Source organism: Marmota marmota, unplaced genomic scaffold, assembly GCF_001458135.2.
Source record: "Marmota marmota marmota unplaced genomic scaffold, marMar, whole genome shotgun sequence".
Classification (NCBI taxonomy): Eukaryota; Metazoa; Chordata; class Mammalia; order Rodentia; family Sciuridae; genus Marmota; species Marmota marmota.
This window is the reverse complement of record NW_025999842.1, coordinates 64204070-64225021: the sequence shown is the minus strand read 5'-3', so window position 1 is coordinate 64225021 and position 20952 is coordinate 64204070. Positions and strand designations below refer to the sequence as shown.

The 20952-nt window shown below is 36.6% G+C and overlaps 1 protein-coding gene across 4 annotated transcripts in view; it reads left to right on the top strand.

The window, feature by feature from the left end:
• The window catches only part of Lats1 (large tumor suppressor kinase 1), a 44925-nt gene that overhangs the window by 19280 nt on the left and 4693 nt on the right, over positions 1 to 20952 (top strand). Inside the window, exons 3-8 of one of the 4 annotated variants that reach the window (XM_048799716.1) lie at positions 235 to 382; positions 6688 to 6969; positions 7219 to 8201; positions 10120 to 10702; positions 13726 to 13908; positions 14095 to 14201. In XM_048799716.1, coding sequence (XP_048655673.1) covers positions 235 to 382; positions 6688 to 6969; positions 7219 to 8201; positions 10120 to 10702; positions 13726 to 13908; positions 14095 to 14201 — 2286 coding nt within the window. Of the gene's footprint in view, positions 1 to 234; positions 383 to 6687; positions 8202 to 10119; positions 10703 to 13725; positions 13909 to 14094; positions 14202 to 19475; positions 19985 to 20952 lie in introns of those variants that run through there. The other 3 variants (XM_048799719.1, XM_015502150.2, XM_048799723.1) reach the window with 3 other exon arrangements.

The window sequence follows — 20952 nt, the reverse complement described above, 5'->3', positions numbered from 1 at the left end:
TTTGGGGAGTTTGGGATTTAGTTCAGTGGCACAGTGTGTGCCTAACGTGCACAATGCCAAGTTTAGTCCTTTTTTTGTTTGTTTTTAATAGTTGCAAATAGAATATTGATATTAAGAACTGGGGCTTTGTCATTTATAATTAGGAATTTCCCTGGTAGAACTCAGTGTTCTTTCTCTTTTATTAATTATAAGATTTAAAGTTTTTTTCTTTTTTGTTTTTAAACTTCATATCAGGATATGGTTATACAAGCTCTTCAGAAAACTAATAACAGAAGTATAGAAGCAGCGATTGAATTCATTAGTAAAATGAGTTACCAAGATCCTCGGCGGGAACAGATGGCTGCAGCAGCTGCTAGACCTATTAATGCCAGCATGAAACCAGGTGATTCATCAAACCTTTTTTTCTAGTCTCTTTTATGGTACAGTTTTTAAACACTTAAGTATGTCAAGTCTTTGGTCTTAGAAATTTTTAAAAGCAGCCCAATAAATGAAAGTCTGAAATTTTAACACTATAAAGTTATAGTGTTATGCCAGAATTACTTTGAGGGTGAGACTTTCATGTTTAAAAATTAATGGGTATGGGGCTGGGGATGTGGCTCAAGTGGTAGCGCGCTCGCCTGGCATGCGTGCGGCCCGGGTTCGATCCTCAGCACCACATACAAACAAAGATGTTGTGTCCGCCGAGAACTAAAAAATAAATATTAAAAAAAAAAAAAAATTAATGGGTAATTCTAATAAGCAGCAGTCTAGTCTGCAAACTACTTGACTGGTTGTATCATAATCTAAATGAATCATTTCCTCCCAACATAACATTATACAATTTTTTTTTATATTTTTTCATACTATAAAAAGTAAAATGTATTCATTATAGAATATTTGGATAAGAATTACTAACAGTAATTAGTAATTACTGTAGTAGTAATTACTGTAGTAATTACTAATTACTGTTAGTAACTCCACATTTTGATGTGTTGCTCCCAGTCTTTTCTCAAGGGAAATCTGAGTAAATCTATAATACACAAGTATTTTTGATTCTTGTGGCTGAGGCAAAAGGGAAGGGGCCTCTTACTGAATCCTACTTTATTCACTTAATATACCAAGCATAAATTTATTTGTTATTTAAGTGTATATATGTATGTGTGTGTGTGTGTATATTTTTTTTGTGTGTGTGATTGAACCTATCAAGCCACATCTTCCATCCAGTTTTTACTTTTTCTTTTTATTATTATCTTTTTTAAATTTTTTAGTTGTCAATGGATCTTTATTTTATTTATTTACATGTGGTGCTGAGAATCAAAGCCAGTGCCTCACACATGTTAAGCAAGTGCTTTACTACTGAGCCACAACCCTAAACCCCTGGTTCTTACTTTTCAGACAGGGTCTCACTAGGTTGCTGAGGTTAGCCTCAAACTTGTGATCCTTCTGTCTTAGCCTCCAGAGTCTCTGGGATCACAGGCATGTGCCAGTACACTTGTGCAGATTTTCTTTTATAGAAACAGAGGTCATATTGCATTATAGCCCACCCTAGTGACATCATTTAACCTTAATTATCATATGTGGTCCCATTTGAAGGGGAATGAGGGGTTAGGGCTTCGACATGGATTTTGGAAGAGGTCATAATTCATAATTATAGGGTAACTTGTTTCTCCAGTAGTAGGAACATAATTCAGATTGAAGAGGGCTGAGGAATCAATATGATATGAGGTAGAAAAGAACACAAATATAGCAACTTTTTGTGGAGGGTGTATAAGAGTTTGAACCTAGAAGCACTTAACCACTGAGCCTCATTTCCAGCCCTTTTTGGGTTTTATTTAGCAACAGGGCTTCACTTAGGCTGTCTTTGAACTCGTGATCCTCCTGCCTCAACCTCCAGTTACAGGCATGCACCACCATGCCTGGCCAATATATAGCAACTCTTAGAGAAATTTTTCTGTGATAAGAGAATAAGGAAAGACATCAGCAAGAGTAGTGCTTCCAAAATAATCTGTGGTGGGGTACAATGTGTGACTACAGATCAGAAAATTCAGATAATCTGTGGTGAAGAGCTTTGGTTTCTTTAATTTCCAATTAATTATAAATTAATCAATTTATAAAATACAATAAAAATGAATTGGAAAATTAAAAATTTAAATGACAAAGTATAAATCCAAATATTTTATTATAAGGCTTAATAGACATCAGATTGCTCCATCAAATTTCTGTAAAAGTTCAATCACTTATTTATTTATTTATTTATTTGGGTGCCAGGGATTGGACTCAGGGGCTCTTGACCACAGAGCCACAGCCCCATCACCCCCCCCCCCTTTTAAAAATATTTTTTTAATTGTTGATAGATGCTTATTTATTTATACGTGGTGCTGAGAATCGAACCCAGTGCCTTATACATACCAGGTAAGTGTGCTACTACTGAGCTACAGCCCCAGCCCCCCCAATCATTTTTTTATATTTTATTAGAGATAGGGTCTCGCTGAGTTTCTTAGGGCCTCGCTAAGTTGCTGAGGCTGGGTTTAAACTCTTTCTTGGTCCTCCTGCCTCAGCCTCAGCCTCATAAATCACTGGGATTATAGGCTTGGGCCCCATGTCTGACAAAAGTTCAATTCTTATTCTTTTTTTTTTTTTAAATATTTTTTAAGTAGTTAATAGACCTTTATTTTATTCATTTATTTCTATGTGGTGCTGAGAAACGAACCCAGTGCCTCACATGTGCTAGGCAAATGCTTTACCACTGAGCCACAACCCCAGCCCCTCAATTCTTATTCTTCTATACTTAACTGATGTTGGACTACTATTAGTTGTGTACCAGCTCTAGAAAACATTTTGAGGTAGAGGCCTGAATGGAAGTGGAGAACGAATTGTCTTTATTTGTTTATTTATTTTGACATGTTCCTTTTTTTTTTCTTTTTTCTTTTTTAGTAGATCTTAGTTTTGAAAGCAGTTTTAGGTTCACAACAAACTTGAGCAGACAGAATTTCCAGACAGACTCTTTATCTCTACCCCATAGACATGTTTAATAGATAACTGGAGGGGCTGGGCATATAGCTCAGTTGGTAGAGTGCTTGCCTAGCATACACAAGGCGCTGGGTTCAATCCCCAGCACCACTAAAACAAAACAAAACAAAGCAAAAACCTGAATACTCTTCAGTTAAGAGGATGAATTTAAATATTCAAGGGAGAATGATCAGTTAAGGTTCCTGAGAAGCCAAGAAGAGATAGGATCCAAAACATAGGATGGGGGATCAGCTACAAAGAGCAAATCATTCTACTTTCATAGGCCTAGATAGGCCTGTGTTACATAGGGAAGATAAGGGAATTACTTTCTAATGTCTTCTCCTTTCTCTGAAGTAGAAAATCAATTCATTTGCTTAAGTCATGAGTGAGGAATAAGAAGACAATTTCAGGAGACTGAGGATGGTAATAGTGGAGACCAAAGAAATAATAAAATTTCCTGGTCATGCTGAGTCATTTGAGGATACTAATTAGGAATTTATAGTAGAATCAATCTACCTATTTCCCATGACCAAAGTTTTATTAACCAAGTCCATAATAAGATAGATAAGATTGCTATTTAAATCCTTTATAGAGGATACTCTAACTCTGCCTTCATTGACTTTGAATTCCTTACAAATTCTTCTCCATAGTCTGGTTACCTATCATATTTCGTCTAGTACCATTCTTCTCCTCATCTGATGCTCTGTGACTGGACTGGGTTTCTTTTTGTTCTTGGAAAATACAAAGCTCCCAACCCAGGATTATTATCCAGTGAATTCTTAAGTCACCCTCCCAGAGGAGCCCCCCCTTTTTTTTAATTCTAATTAGTTATACATGACAGTAGAATGTATTTTGGTTTGTTGTACACAAATAGAACACAGCTTGTCGGGGCAAGGGGGCTGGGGACCGAACCCAGAGCCTTGTGCATGCAAGGCAAGCACTCTACTATATCCCCAGCCCCACAAATAGAAAGCTTTTCATTTCTGTGGTAGTATACAATGTATGTACAATCTTGGGGTTTTTTTTTTTTCTTCAATATTTTCTTAGTTGTCCACGGACTATATTTTTTGATTTATATATATGCAGTGCTGAGAATCAAACCCAATGCTTATTTTATTTGTTTATTTATTTTTCTGTGGTGCTGAGGATCAAACCCAGTGCCTTGAACATGCTAGGCAAGCGCTCTGCCACTGAGCTGTAGCTCCAACCCCCCATTTTCTTTTTAAATTAAAAAAATATTTTTTTAACTCATAAAAAATGGATGAATGATGTGGTATTAGCGTCAGCTGGCTCTCTGAGGAAAGTGAGACTGGGCCTTGTGCCTGGAGGACTTGTCTGGCTTGCCCAGAGAGATAACTTTCTCTGAAGTCCAAAATGCTGCTACAGCCTAGATAAAGCAAAGTGCTAAACTGTACATTCTGAACATATATTATTTTGTTCTGTTTTTTGGTCACATTATTACATTATTTTCTCTCAAGATAATATTAACCTTTCAATTCGTGGGGTTTTCTTTTTTTTTTTTAATTTTTTATTGTTGGTTGTTCAAAACATTACATAGTTCTTGATATATCATATTTCACACTTTGATTCAAGTGGGTTATGAACTCCCATTTTTACCCCGTATACAAATTGCAGAATCACATCAGTTACACATCCATTGATTTACATATTGCCATACTATGGGGTTTTCTTTTAGGAGAAATGAATGAGTCCAAGAATAGACAGTGGCCTGGGACAAAGTTCCTCTGGGCTCTAGGTTTGATATTTGAGTTCAGTCTCTTCTCCAGTGGTTAATCCTTCCTGGTTAATGAGATTCATAACAACTGCTTTCCTTCTGGGAAGGGAACTTCCCATAGTCAGATAAGTGCTTCTGAGAAAGTGAATCACTGACCATGGGGAAATGGGTGAAGGAGACCTTAGTTCTGACATTTTGTCCAGTTTAGCATGTCAGATCTTTGGGGTATCATTTTCTGAGCCTCAATAGTGTTTTAAAAATAAATAAATAAATCTATTTATTTATTTATTTACTTTAAAATTTTTTATATATTTTTGAGAGGACAGACTGTCTCATTTTAAATGCTGCTTTTTAAAATATATTGTCCATTTTCTTGCTTATTTCATTTATTTAGAAACTCCATCAAAGGCAGATACTATAAGCTATACTGTATGTTCAGCTGGTTATCCCCTACTTTTTCTTTTAAAACCCATGTTAAAATGTACTTAAAAGTAGGTGTGGTGGTGCATGCCTATTTTCCCAGCAAGTCTGTAGGCTGTGGCAGGAGGATTGCAAATTTGAGGTAGCCTCTGCAACTTAGCAAGACCTTGTCTTAAAATAAAAAAATAAAAGTTCTGGGGATGTGTAGCTCAGTGGTAAACCACCCCTGGGTTAATCCCCAGAACCCTCCAAAAAAAAAATAGTAGCTGTATCTATCAAAATTACAAATGGACATACCCTTTGGCTCAGTAGTTTCGTCTCTAGAAATTTATCTGCAGATACCTGTGCGTATATATATGTATATATATATGAAATTATATTTGCACAAAATTTTTCATTGCTTTGTGTGTGTGGGGGGGAGACACACAAGACTGGAAACATTATAAATGCCCATCTGTTTTAAGGCACTGATCAAATAAATTAAGATACTCTATACAATAGGTGGGGAAAACATGATAACATTTTATTTATTTATTTATTTGCTTATTTATTTATTTAGTGCTAGGAATTGAGCCCAGGGGCACTTAACCACTGAGCCATATCCCCAGCCCTTTTTTATATTTTATTTAGAGACAGGGTCTTGCTGAGCTGCTTAGGGCCTCTAAGTTGCTGAGGCTGAGTTTGAACTCGTGATCCTACTGCCTCAGCCTCCTGAGTCCTGGGATTATAGGTGTATACCATTGTGCCCAGCATAACATTATTTTAAATGAGGAAACACTTTATATGCTGATATAGAACCTCCATTTTTTAAATGAAAGAAAAATGCAGGCACAATACTACATAGAAAGTACACTACTTTCCTCTCATGTACTAATGATGACATTAGTTACCTTTAGTGAAGGAAACTGCTGGGATAAGGGACAAAAGTGAGTATTATTTTGATTTTTTTTTTTTTTGTTGGTGATCCTAGGGATTAACCAGGCCCTTGTACATGCCAGGCAAGCACTCTACCAACTGAGCCATAATCCCAACTCTATATTGTACCTTATAAATTTTGAGCCATAAGAATATATTAGTCAAAAATAAACAAGCTTCATTATTTTATAATTATTTTTCTTTTGGGGCTAAATCAAGATAGTTAACATGCAGTGCCTCACATAATTTTTTTTTGGTGGTGAGAACATTTCAAATTTCAGCAGATTTCAAGGATACAATGCTTTGTTATTAACTATGTCACCATGTTGTACAAATAGATCTTTTGAACTTATTCCCATTTTCTTAATAAAAAATTTTTTTTTTAATACTGGAGATTGAACCCAGAGGTACTTTATCACTATGCCCACCCATCTTTTTTTTTTTTTTTCTTAATTTGTGTCTTGCTAAGTTGCTGGGGCTAGCCTCAAATTTATGATCCTCCTGCCTCAGCCTCCCGATTTCTTAATTCTTGAGACTCGAGTATCATTTAGTCATATCAGAATTTTAAGCTAAAGTTTTCAGAAGCAAGAGGTTAAAAATATGATTTTTTTTCTCTTTTATTATCATAGGGAGTGTGCAACAATCAATTAACCGTAAACAAAGCTGGAAAGGCTCTAAAGAATCTTTAGTTCCTCAGAGACATGGCCCACCTCTGGGAGAAAGTGTGGTCTACCGTTCTGAAAGTCCCAACTCACAGACAGATGTAGGAAGACCTTTATCTGGATCTGGTATAACAGCATTTGCTCAAGCTCACCCTAGCAATGGACAGAGAGTGAACCCCCCACCACCACCTCAAGTAAGGAGTGTTACTCCTCCACCACCTCCAAGAGGCCAGACTCCCCCTCCACGAGGTACAACTCCACCTCCCCCATCTTGGGAACCAAACTCTCAAACAAAGAGGTATTCTGGGAACATGGAATATGTAATCTCCCGAATCTCTCCTGTTCCACCTGGGGCATGGCAGGAGGGCTATCCACCACCACCTCTTAACACTTCCCCCATGAATCCTCCTAACCAGGGACAGAGAGGCATTGGTTCTGTTCCTGTGGGCAGACAACCAATCATCATGCAGAGTTCTAACAAATTTAACTTTCCACCAGGGAGACCTGGAATTCAGAATGGTGGTGGTCAGACTGACTTTATGATACACCAAAATGTTGTCCCTGCTGGCACTGTGAATCGGCAGCCACCCCCACCGTATCCTCTGACCCCAGCTAATGGACAAAGCCCTTCTGCTTTACAAACAGGGGGGTCTGCTGCTCCTTCGTCATACCCAAATGGAAATATTCCTCAGTCTATGATAGTGCCAAACAGAAACAGTCATAACCTGGAACTTTATAACATTAATATACCTGGACTGCAGACAACTTGGCCTCAGTCATCTTCTGCTCCTGCCCAGTCATCCCCAAGCAGCGGGCATGAGATTCCTACATGGCAGCCTAACATACCAGTGAGGTCAAATTCGTTTAATAACCCCTTAGGAAATAGAACAAGTCACTCTGCTAATTCTCAGCCTTCAGCTACAACAGTCACTGCGATCACACCAGCTCCCATTCAACAGCCTGTGAAAAGTATGCGTGTATTAAAACCAGAGCTACAGACTGCGTTAGCACCTACCCACCCTTCTTGGATACCACAACCAATTCAGACTGTTCAACCCAGCCCTTTTTCTGAGGGTACTACTTCCAATATGGCTGTTATGCCACCTGTTGCTGAAGCTCCAAACTATCAAGGTCCACCACCACCTTATCCAAAACATCTGCTACACCAAAACCCATCTGTTCCTCCGTATGAACCTGTAAATAAATCTAGTAAAGAGGATCAGCCTAGCTTATCCAATGAAGATGAGGGTGAGAAAAGTTTTGAAAATGTTGATAGTGGGGATAAAGAAAAGAAGCAGATTACAACTTCACCTATCACTGTTAGGAAAAACAAGAAAGATGAAGAGCGAAGAGAATCTCGTATTCAGAGTTATTCTCCTCAGGCATTTAAATTCTTTATGGAGCAGCATGTAGAAAATGTCCTCAAATCTCATCAGCAACGTCTGCATCGTAAAAAACAATTAGAGAATGAAATGATGCGGGTAAAACTTTTTAAAATAACTATTTTATACTTAATCATCTGTTTCCTGGTTATTTATTTTAAAATATTGTGCTCCAGTATGTTTCTTATTTCTTATAGCAAGATATATTATCAGTCATTAAAGTGAATGAACTTTAAAGCATTTTTTATTATAGCATTTTATTTTAGTATTTCAAGATTTACTCAGAATTTCCTGTAGTAAAGTTCTTGTAAATTTTAAAAAATATATAATTTATAATATACTGGTTTAGGTATATATAAACATTTTATACAGAAATTGGAATAAGGGTTATTTTCTAGATTTTGTGCGTTATCTTACAACATTCAAAAATCAGTGAGAAATATCTGGGTCAAAGTATCAGATATCTCATCAATTAGTTTCCTCTTCTAATTTCATTTTAATAGTGTTCTGAGAAAAATATGCTGATATTAATAAGTCAGAATATAAACACTTTGATCATTTTGATTTGTGTTGTGATTCTACATAAATTTCTTTACTAGATACTACATAGTATCATGATCATCATCATCATTTTTATCATATGCTTAGAATTTGAAGATTTGATTTCTCATCTTATTACCAGTCAAAATCCAAGAAGCTCAAACTTGTGATTTAACAACTTCACATACTTCATAAAGTTATTCTTCAAAAATGATTATTCTAAATCAGATTTTATATACAACATTGTTATTCTTATTATAAACTAAATTGTGTTTGAGTAAAACCATGATTATTTCTATGACTTTATCCATATTGTAGTTCTTAGGATTTCTTACTAAAGTCTGTCTGTATGTATTTTCTTAGTTCATTTTTCCTTTTTCCTCTTCACTTTCACTAATAGCTGATTTAAACTTTTATGGTGTTGGAAGCTTTGCTGACTTCTGTAGCCTCCATTACTGTGTAGGCAAGTAAGATTTTAAGAGAAACAGTTCTATATTACTAAGTTTGGCATGCCACTCTTAGAAGATGTTGCATGGAAATGTGCATCCTAACAGAAGCATGAGGTTGCTGTATTTTAATTAGTCTTGACATTTCTAAAATTAGGCCCTACTTTTCTAGTTGAATTCTTTTTCCATTTAGACCCTTCAGTTAGATCAAAATCAGGTATTCCATATCTACTTAGAAGTTTTTTTTTATTTCTATTTCTGTGAGTCACACCAACTATTTTCTGAAATATTCCAAAATATCTAAAAGATACTTTGTAGCCAAACAATTTGTCCCTTTTAAATGAGATAGAGACACTTAATTTTGTGGTTGCAATGAACTGAGTCCTACCCCTTCTCTGATGCTCTAAGAAAGGTAAAAAAAAGAGTATCAATGACTAGTACCTACTTCTTGAGAACAGGAAAAGGATTGATAGGGTAGAGAAAGCATTGTTCTGTTTGTAATACATCACTTTTATTTATTTATTTATTTATTTATTTTTTAGAACAAATGAGCTTGGAATGCAAGAATTTTTTTTCATGTAGGATAAAATGAGAGGAAGAATATTTAAGACCTAGACATCCACAAAAAGTAGCATTTAGTGAAGGCAATCTAATCCTATCATTTGGGATGAATATGCATGGAGACAGATGAGAGTGCATGTGGACAAATATGTGTTTTATTGCACATTGGAAAGCTATTCTTTGAGTGTTCTATTAGAGAAGAATAGAAAGCTGACTGTTGGTATCCTCCTTTTCTTGTTTCCCTTAGCTGAATTTGCATAGTTACTTTGTGCATTCTGTTAACTATCTCTTAAGCTACACTTTTGATCATATAATTTTCTCTGAAATACATTCTAGATGTCTAACATGCTTTATTAAAAATTATTGTGCATTTAACCTTTACATATATGCCTGAATTTCTTCTAAGCTATTTCTAATACTGAATATTGAAGATGACAATTCCTCATTTAACATTTAGTTTATTTACCTAGGTTGGATTATCTCAAGATGCCCAGGATCAAATGAGAAAGATGCTTTGCCAAAAAGAGTCTAACTACATTCGTCTTAAAAGGGCTAAAATGGACAAGTCTATGTTTGTGAAGATAAAGACCCTAGGAATAGGAGCATTTGGTGAAGTGTGTCTAGCAAGAAAAGTAGATACTAAGGCTTTGTATGCAACAAAAACTCTTCGAAAGAAAGATGTTCTGCTTCGAAATCAAGTCGCACATGTTAAAGCTGAGAGAGATATACTGGCTGAAGCTGACAATGAATGGGTAGTTCGCTTATATTATTCATTCCAAGATAAGGACAATTTATACTTTGTGATGGATTACATTCCCGGGGGTGATATGATGAGCCTCTTAATTAGAATGGGCATCTTTCCAGAAAATCTGGCAAGGTTCTACATAGCAGAACTTACTTGTGCAGTCGAAAGTGTTCATAAAATGGGTTTTATTCATAGGGATATTAAGCCTGATAACATTTTGATTGATCGTGATGGTCATATTAAATTGACTGACTTCGGCCTTTGCACTGGCTTCAGATGGACACATGATTCCAAGTACTATCAAAGTGGTAAGCAAACTCAAAAATTTAATTTATAATAATGTGATTTATTTATGCAGTAAAATATAAGATGGGGTCATCACTGGATGGAAGCCAAAAGACCTGGGTCAGGTCTTGAATTTTGGATAAACTTGGGTGAATTCTTTAGGCGCATAGACTTAGAAAATGAAACATTGTTAAATTTGATTAAATACTACTGATATTTTTTTTAGTTAAGCTGTTTAAAAAATTTTATTTTGAAGTAACAGATGGCGTTTTTTAAATAGTTTTAAAGTGAAGCCTTATATCCAACAATCAGTACTTTACAAATCCTTAAATAATCACTTCCCTTTCTGTCCTCCAGAGATAACCATTGTTTAAAAAGTTTATAATCAGATCTTTTCCTTTTCTCCAATTTTTATCACATATGTATATATCCTTAAACAATATATTATTTCGTTTTGCTTACTCTTTATTTAAATGTAATCATTTTATTGTATTCTTCTGTGTTGGTTTCTTTTATTTGTTTGAGATTTCTCCATGTTATTACATGTAACTTTTATTTTCACTGCTGTTTAGGATTCCATTATGCAACTGTTACACAGTTTATTTAATGCAAAATACTTTTTATGTGTAGATTCTATTTAGTCCTGTGACACTATGAGGCAGGATGAAGAAAAACAAAGCTTAGCTAGATAAGTAACTTGCTCAAGGTCAGACACAAATTAAGTGTAAGGGCTAGGCTTTGAACCCAGGTTTGTCTGATTACAGGGCCCATGTTATTTCTACCACACCACACTGCCTCACCAAGATTCCTTCAAGCGCTAATGGAAGTGTAAGTTGATCTAACATTTGTTGAATACTTACTATGTACTAGGTACTTTACATATATTCTAATTTAATGTTCATAACAATCCTCTGAGATGTTATTAGCCTTCTGTGCTTCTGTGAACACAAGCAGGTTAATATTAAATGGGTGGAATTTTATGTCTCCTCAGATTCACCTTAATTATTAGTTGGAGTTCTTCTTAAAAACATGATCCCTAAGCTCTATTCCAGTCTTTTGAATAAAACTTTTCACTGGAAAATGGAAAGCATACTTTAATCAAACTTCCCAGGTGATTATTATAGGTAGATTAATTTCAGATATGATTCTAGGTTACTTCATGCCATCATAGTTTTAAATGCTGTATATATTCAATGACTTCCAAATCTTTCTTTTCAGAAATTATGTCTCTCTGAAATTACCAATTTCTGTATCCTGTTATTTACTGGGTGTTTCCACATGGATTTCCAGTAGGCTTTTCAGAGGTCATATTGGCAATAGGGGACTCTTAATAGCCATACTCATGTCTGCTTCCTTTGAGTAGTCCCCATTTTAGTAAATTATACACCACCTATGCCCACTGAGGTAACCTTCATTTTCTTTCCCATATTTTCACATCTGATTCATCCATCCATCATCAGGTCCTGTGTATGCCACTACTAAAATGTACCCTGAATCTATGTCTATGTACTTCTCTGTAGATCCATGTCCCAGCTTATCTGTAACAGCCTTTTTTTTTTCTTTTACAGTACTAGGGATTGAACCAAGGGTCTTGCATATGCTAGGCACTGAACTACATCCCCAGGCCCAGACTGGATCTTAGTAAGCTGTCCAGGCTAGCCTCAAACTGATGGTCCTCCTGCCTTAGCCTCCCATATAGCTGGGATTATAAACATGTGCCAACACACTCAGCTTTTTCTTTTCCTTTTTTATTGTACTGGGAATTTAACCCAGGGGTGCTTAACCACTGAGCCACATCCCCAGCCCTTTTTATTTTGAGACAAGTTTTCAGTAAATTGCTGAGGCTGGTTGCAAACTTGTGATCCTTGTGTCTCGGCCTCCTGAGTCGCTGGGATTAAAAGACACAATGTCTTGCTATGTTGCTCGGGCTGGCTTTAAATTCCTAAACTTCTGGATTCAAGTGATTCTCCTGCTTTTGCCTTCTGAGTAGTTGGAACTACAGGCATGCACCAACACCACACCACCTTTTTTTTTTTTTTTTTTTTGGTTGTGCTTGGGCTCAAACCTAGGGTCTTATGCATGTAAAATATCTGTGCTACCACTGAGCTGTACCTTCAGCCTTGTCATCTATTTTAATTTGTGTATTTGTTGTGTTTCTTCCCATATTAGAATGTGAGATGCCCGAATGAAGAACCTTATTTTTTATTAATGTCATTTGTTGAATGAATCACAGACCTAATTTGAAAATTTGCCCAGAATAGTAAAGGAATAGCCTTGACTTTTAAATATGTACGCACTAGGTATTGAACGCATGAGCTTTACCACTGAGCTATTATTTTTTATTTTGAAACAGGGTCTTACTAAGTTGCTTAAGGCCTCATTAAGTTGTTGAGGCTGGCCTAGAATTTCTGCCTCAGCCTCTGAAGTCACTAGGATTTCAGGCGTGTACCCCCATTCCTGGCCTGAATAACATCCTAATCCTACCTACTCATGACTTATATTATTATCATTTAACTTTAAGTAAATTAGTGAGTCTTGCATTTTTCATAATGTAAAAGTTTTCCTATTCATGTCTCAGAAAACAGGCCCTAATCAATAATAAACACCATCAGTGATTTGGCATATTTTATAGTTTAGATTGTCACTCAGTATCATTCTATCTTTTCTTTTTTTTTTTTTTTTTATTCTTATTTTTTAGTTGTAGTTGGACACAATACCTTTATTTGTTTTTAGTGGTGCTGAGGATTGAATCTAGGGCCCTGCGCCTGCTAGGTGAGCGCACTACCACTGAGCCACAACGCCAGTCCTCATTCTATCTTTTCTTACAATAGCTTAAAGGAAAGAAATAAGTTTGAAGCCCCACATCTATTAAGCAGATTAGGTAGAATTCAGAATCAACTCTGCATGGCTCCAAATCCCAAACAATTTCATTAGACCACCTAATACATGTTGTTAACCCAAAATCATGGTATCAGAAGATTAAACAGACTTTAGATTTACTTTTGTCTTTGTTGCTTTCATTTATTGTTGTTCTTTTTCTGTACAGGAGACCATCCTCGGCAAGATAGCATGGACTTCAGTAATGAATGGGGTGATCCCTCAAATTGTCGATGTGGAGATAGATTAAAGCCATTAGAGCGGAGAGCTGCACGCCAGCACCAGCGATGTCTAGCACATTCTTTGGTTGGGACTCCCAATTATATTGCACCTGAAGTATTGCTGCGAACAGGTAAAGCATTTTAAAATAAATAATCTCAATAGGCCTTTAGACAACCAAAATTTACACTAAAATATGCCTTATTTTTCAACCTTATTATGAAATATTGATTTTAGAGTGTAAATTGGTGGATCAATGTTAGTGTTGTATTAATTCTGAGCATTTTTAAGTTTATAAGTTTTTGGTATCTTATTTTAGGATATACACAGTTATGTGACTGGTGGAGTGTTGGTGTTATTCTTTTTGAAATGTTGGTGGGACAGCCTCCTTTCTTGGCACAGACACCATTAGAAACACAAATGAAGGTAAGGTATAGAATCTATACCAAAAGAATTATCCTAGAGGGCTGGGGATGCAAATCAGTTGGTAGGGTGCTTACCTTGCATGCACAAGGCCCTGGGTTCAATCCCCAACACCATAAAAAAGAAAAAAAAAAAAAAGAATTATCACCGAGTCCCTATATCATATGCCTTTATTTATTAGTGCAATTTGAGTATCAAATTTCATATATGTTCACATTTTCAAATATTTGTATATGCATAATGAAATATCTTGGTAATGATACCCAAGTCTAAACACAAAATTCATTTGTTTCATTACACCTTACATAGACTGAAGGAAATTTTATACAACATTTTTAGTGTGCCTTTGTGGGCATTTTGTTGCTATTTTGTTTATTCCAAAATCACAACAAACCCAAGGCCTCAGACATGCAAGGCAAGTTCTTGCCACTGAGCTATGTCCCTAGCCTCTGTTCTTTCTTCTGAACTAAAATCATCATGTGAGGTCAGGTGTGGAATTGTCCATTTGTGGCATCATGTGAGCCCTAAAATCATTTTGGATTGTATAGCATTTCAGACTTTGGATATTTAGATTAGGGGTGCTCAACCTGTATTTCACTTAGAAGTATCTTAATCTGGAGTTAAAGAATAAATTTATAAGGGTATATGAACCCACTAAAATTCCATGCATGAATTCTTTTTTTTTTAATGGGTATTGGGGTTTGAACTCAGGGGCACTCAACCACAGAGCCACATCCCCAGCTTTCTTTTGTCTTTTATTTAGAGCTAGGGTCTCACTGAGTTGCTTAGTGCCTTGCTATTGCTATGGTTGGCTTTGAACTCTCAATCCTCCTGCCTCAGCCTCCCAAGCAGCTGGGATTACAGGCATGTGCCACCTCACCCAGATTTTTTTTCTTAAGAGAGAAAAAAAGATTTATTTTGGCTCTTGGTTTCAGAGGTTGCAGTTCACGATAGCTGTGAGGGAGACAAAGGGAGAAGAACAGGGAGAGAGTGAAAGAGAGGGAGAGAGGGAGGGAGAGAAAGGAGAAAAAGATACCATGTATGAATTTCCATCTTCCTCATCCCACCATCTCAATACTGTCATATCTACCCTCAATATACTCTGTGACTATACACTTTATTATCCCACACAACTACACTTATTTTTATCTTCATAAAGTTCTTAAGTCTCTAGATTTATTCCATTTACTCCCTGTCAGCCACTGCCTCTTAGCTTTATCTCCATTCATGCACATTCTAGCCCCAGACTACAAATATACACCTGTATCTCTGCCCACATTGACCATACATTGCCCCATTGAAAATCCTTTAATATTTCCTAGTACATGGGTTAAAGTCTAAATTTTTACTGTGTTTTTTATTTATACTGTTCCCTCTACCTGGAATCTTACTTCTTCCTACCTTCTGTACTTTCTCTAATCATTGGAACAACCCCAAATAAAACTATACTACAAATAAAACTATAAGCCTGGTTAACTCTTGATCATTCTTATTCTTTGAGAGTATCTTGAGAAAAATCTCTTCTATGACCCCTTCTCAAAGGTGTAACTACTTCTATAATTGCATTAAATATATTTTAAAACTTATTAGAATTTCCTATAGTATAGGTCTGCTGATAACATGTTCCCTCAAGTTTATCTCAAAGTGTCTTTTTTAAGAAATTAACTTTGTATTGGTGCATTATAGTTATACATAAAATGAGTTCATTCATACATGCATAATTTGGTCTGTTTCATTCCTTTGCATTTCTCCTTTCCGTCCTCTTCCTCCTCTTATCACCTACCTGTACTCTACTGGTCTCCCTTCTATTTACATAAGTTCAAGGCCAGCCTTAGTAATTTAGCCAGGTCTAAAGCAACTTAGTGAGACTCTGTCTCAGAAAAGTAAATGGTTTAGGAATGTAGCGTAGTGGTAAAGTACCCATGGGTTCAGTCCCCAGTATCAAAAATAAAAGCAGAGTTAGACATGAAGGGATAATAGACATAAAGCTATAATACTTTTTAGAAGAAAACATAAGAGAAAACTTTGGGGCTTAGGGTTAGATGAAGAATTCTTAGGAAAGACACCAAACTCATGATCTATAATAGAAAAAGTTGATAATTTGGACTTCATCCAAATTCAGACGTTTGGCTCTACCAGAGACACAGTCAAGAAAATGAAAAGACAAACTACAGTGTGCAAATTATATATCCAACACAGCAGTTTTAACTACACTAGATGAAGGACGTGCAAAGTACAAGAGTAAGAAAACAAACAACCCAGGCCAATGATCTGACAGATTTTCTTGTGTGGATCAAAATTGTGTCTGTTTAAATCTTCCAGGATGTGTTGAAACAAACACAGGCATCTTGACGGGTCCCTCAGAGGATAGTAGATGGTACTTGGATCACAGATGCTACTGTCTTACCAAATTTTAACAGTTGCTCCTTCATGTTGTGCTTCTGGTTGTTGTATGTGTCTGATCAGGTTCTAGAATTTCAAAATAATTGATTTTTACAATTTAATGGCCATTTTTATGGAAGGGCAGACCTCCAAACCTTCCTAAAAGGCCACTGTATGTGACATCTCCCTCTGTTGTGCTTTTAACATATTATCCCTTTGTATAGTTTTATTTATGCTTGTTCCAGTGACTAGAAAATACATATAAGCTTTCACAATCTACTTAGAATTGGTATATCATCACTTTGAGATAAATGTAGAACCTAACTAGTTCTATTACTCTCTACCCTTTATGTGGTAGCTGTATACTACACCTGTATACATTTAAAACCTTATCCAACAGCGTTACTGTTTATGCTTTCAACCATCATCTTTTTTGAGGGTGCGGTGTACTAGGGATTGAACTCAGGGACATTCAACCACTGAGCCACATCCCCATCCCTATTTTGTATTTTATTTAGAGATAGGGTCTCATTGAGTGCTTAGTGCCTTGCTTTTGCTGACATTGGCTTTGAACCCGTGATCCCCCTGAGCCTTGGGATTACAAGCATGCACCACGGTGCCTGGCAACCATCATCTTATTTTATTTTAAAGAACTCAATACGAGAAGAATAAGCCAGGTGCAGTGGCACATATCTGTAATCTCAGCTATTCTGGAAGCTGAAACAGGAGGATAGCAAGTTCAAGGCCAGCCTCAGCAATTTATTAGCAAGACTGTCAAAATAAAAAGTAAAAAAGTTCAATCCCCTATCCCAAACAAAAAGATGCATATTTAGCATTTTCCTTGCTTTTCCTATATTCTTGATGTTTCAAGATTCATTCTTTTTTTTTTTTTCATACTTTCTTAGTTGTATTTGGACACAATATCTTTATTTATTTTTATGTGGTGCTGAAGATTGAACCCAGTGCCTCACACATGTGAGTCGATCGCTCTACCACTGAGCTACAGCCCCAGCCCTCAAGATTCATTCTTTATCAGTTCTCTAGAGCTTCCCTAAGCAAATATTTTAGAACAGTTTTGCTTGCAGCAGATTAAAATCTTTTAATTTCTTAAATTTAGAATGTCTTGACTCTGCCTGCCTTAGGATAAAAAAATTATCACGTGGTATATGTCTTGATCCATTTTCTGTTGGTAAAAAAAATACCTAGGGATGCAGTATTTTTATAAAGAAAAGAGGCTATTTTTGCTCATCATCCTGGAGACTGGGAAGTCCCAAGATTGGGTGGCCTTATGTGGTAAGGACCGCATGCCACTTCATAACATGGTAGAAGTTGGAAGTAGAAACACCCATGGGCAGAGATAAAACAAACAAAAGAAGCCTTGCTTTATTATAACCTGCTCTGTGGTGTCCAATCCAGTGCCGCAGAGTGAGAACTCTGACTAATTCCTATGAGATGGCATTAATGCCTTCATGAAGGTTGAACCCTCATGTCCCAAATGTCTCTTTAAATATTATGTATTTATTTATTTTTATGGTACTGAGGGGTGAACCCAGGACCTTGCACATGCTAGGCAAGCACTCTACCACTAAGCTATACCCCCAGCCCTTTTCATTTTGAGACAGTCTTACTAAGTTGCCCAGGCTGTCCTTGAACTTGGGTTCCTCCTGCCTCAGCCTCCCAAGTAGCTGGGATTACAAGTGTGTACCATCACACCTGGCTCCAAATGCTTCTTAAAGGCCTTACCACTTCTAAATCCTGTCATATAGGGGACCAGGCCTCAACATGAGTTTGGGTGGGAACAAACCATATTCAAACCCATAGCAGTATGGTTTCAGTTCTTGCAGCATTTAAAAATGTGTACTTCCTTCTGTCCTCTGATTTAATAGGACATCTGTAGTCATTCCTATTCTTCAAGTAATATACTATTTTCCCTTGCCTTTTTTTTTTTTAAATGGTGCTGAGGATTGAACCCAGAACTTTATGCATGCAAGTCAAGCATCCTACCAACTGAACTATATCCCCAGTACCCCCTTGCCATTTTTAATAATTTATTTTCTTTAATTTTTAGTATTGTGATCGTGTAAGAAATCATGGATTTCTTAGGGTTTATCCTATTCAGTGTTCACTTAATTGAAGCATCTTAAATTTTCGCCCTCCCCTGGGGATTAACTCAGATGTGCTTTGCCACTGAGCTTCAGCCTCAACCCTTTTTATTTTATTTTTCATTTTCAGACAGGGTCTCACTAAGTTACTGAGGCTGACTTTGAACTTGAAATCTTCCTGCCTCAGCCTCCTGAGTTATTAGGATTAGAGGCAGGTGCTACCATGATTGACTTTAGTATATTCTTTAGCATCAGATCCATGTAGATCCAGTTTGAAGGGTGAGCTCAGTAGTTCATAAACAACTTTATGGGGTTAATATTCTTCCCTCCCCATGATGTCCATAATACTTTCTAGTTCCCTGGAACTCCCCTTTTCAGTTTTCTGACCGGAAAAGGAGGCTTTGTTGCCCCCACTCTGCCGTATATTTCACATAAATGCACAGCATCCAGGATAACGTAGCAAGAGGACAGAGGGAGAGAGAAAATAAGCAACAGATATATGACCCATCTTCTGCCTTTTGTTTTTTTAGTTGTAGATGGACACAATACCTTTATTTTATTTATTTTTTGTGGTGCTAAGGATTGAACCCAGTGCCTCACATATGCTAGGCAAACACTCTACCACTGAGCCACAACCCCAGCCCCATCTTCTCTCTCTCTCTCTCTTTTTTACTTATTTTTATGTGGTGCTGAGGATTGAACCCAGGGCTTTGCATGTGTTAGGTGAGTGTTCTATCGCTGAGCCACAACCCCAGCCCCTTAAGCCCTTTTTTTTTTTAAAATTTTGAGACAGGTTCTCAATAAATTGCTGCCCTTGAATTCAATTCGTGATTCTCCTGTCTCAGCCTCTTGAGGCACTGGGATTATAGGTGTACACCACCACACCTGGCTCTAACCGTCTTCTTGAGACTACATGCTGCATGATTTTATTTCCAATTGGAAAAGAAGTTTCCCTCTCAAGAGTTTTCAGTGTCTACAGGACCTTTTGCCACCTATATTGCTGCCAAGAAACTCCTTTCATGGAACTCCCTGAACCTGAACCTGAACTAGGAGGGCATCTCCTTGAATGCTGACTGTTTGTGTGTGCCTCCTCCATGATTTGGGCTACCTTGAGTTTAGGTTGGGAGAGATAAGAGAGAAAAAACGATAAACTTACCACCAGGAGTGATACTTTGGATCCTCACCTCCTTGCCAGCCTGGCTGATATTTATTTCATAGGCTCCTCAAATATCTTCTCTGGCATTCTCTCCAGGTTTTATAGCTGCATTCTGTTGGAAAGATAAGGTAGAGTACACTTAGTATTTCTTATTAAAAACTAGAACCTCTCTGTCTGCTTGTAGAATTTTCTTTCTCTTTGATTTTCTGCAGCTTGACTATAATGTACCTAAATGTAGTTTTCTTTGTATTTATCTTGTTCAAGGTTTACTATGTCTTTCATCAAATTATTTCATCAATTCAAATATTTCTTGGCTTCCTTCTTTCCTTCTGGGATCCTTCTTATTACACATATGGTATCCATTTGTTGTTGTCCGTTTTGTCCTTATGCTTTATTAATAATTTTTTATTCTAGTTTATTCTTTCAGTACTTCAATTTACATAATTTATATTGATCCTTCTTTGAATTAACTCTTTGTTTTGATGTGTCTTGTTTTTTAACCATAAACTAAAAATCCCTGAATGTTCCTTTTAATAAAAAATACACCAGGTATGGTGTACACACCTGAAATCATGGCAACTCAGAAGGCTGAGGCAGGAGGATCACAAATTCAAAACGAGACTCAGCAACCTTGAGGCCCTAAGCAATTTAGTGAGATCCCATCTCAAAAATAAAAAATGAAAAGGGCTAGGGATATGGCTCAGTGGTAAAGCACCCCTGGGTTAAATTCCTAGGACCAAAAAATAAAATAGAAGAGGGACATAGCTCAGTGATTAAGCACCTCTGGGTTCAATCCCTGGTACCAACAAATAAAAATAAATAAGTAACTTAAATGGGCTGGGGATGTCATTCAGTTGTAAAGTTCCTCTGGGTTCAATCCCCAGTCACCAAAAAAAGTTAAAAAGAAAAACATCCCATTGATTACGTATTTTCTTTTGTCCTGAAATAAGTGATGAACCACATATAAATATTACTATATCATTATTTTTTCCAAAAAGAATTTTTAAAACATCATGTTATATATACCTGTAATTCACCAATTGAAAAAAAAATGTGGGAGAGGGCAAGAAATAGCAATCAATAAAAATTCCTGGATCTCCCCCCGCCCCCCCCC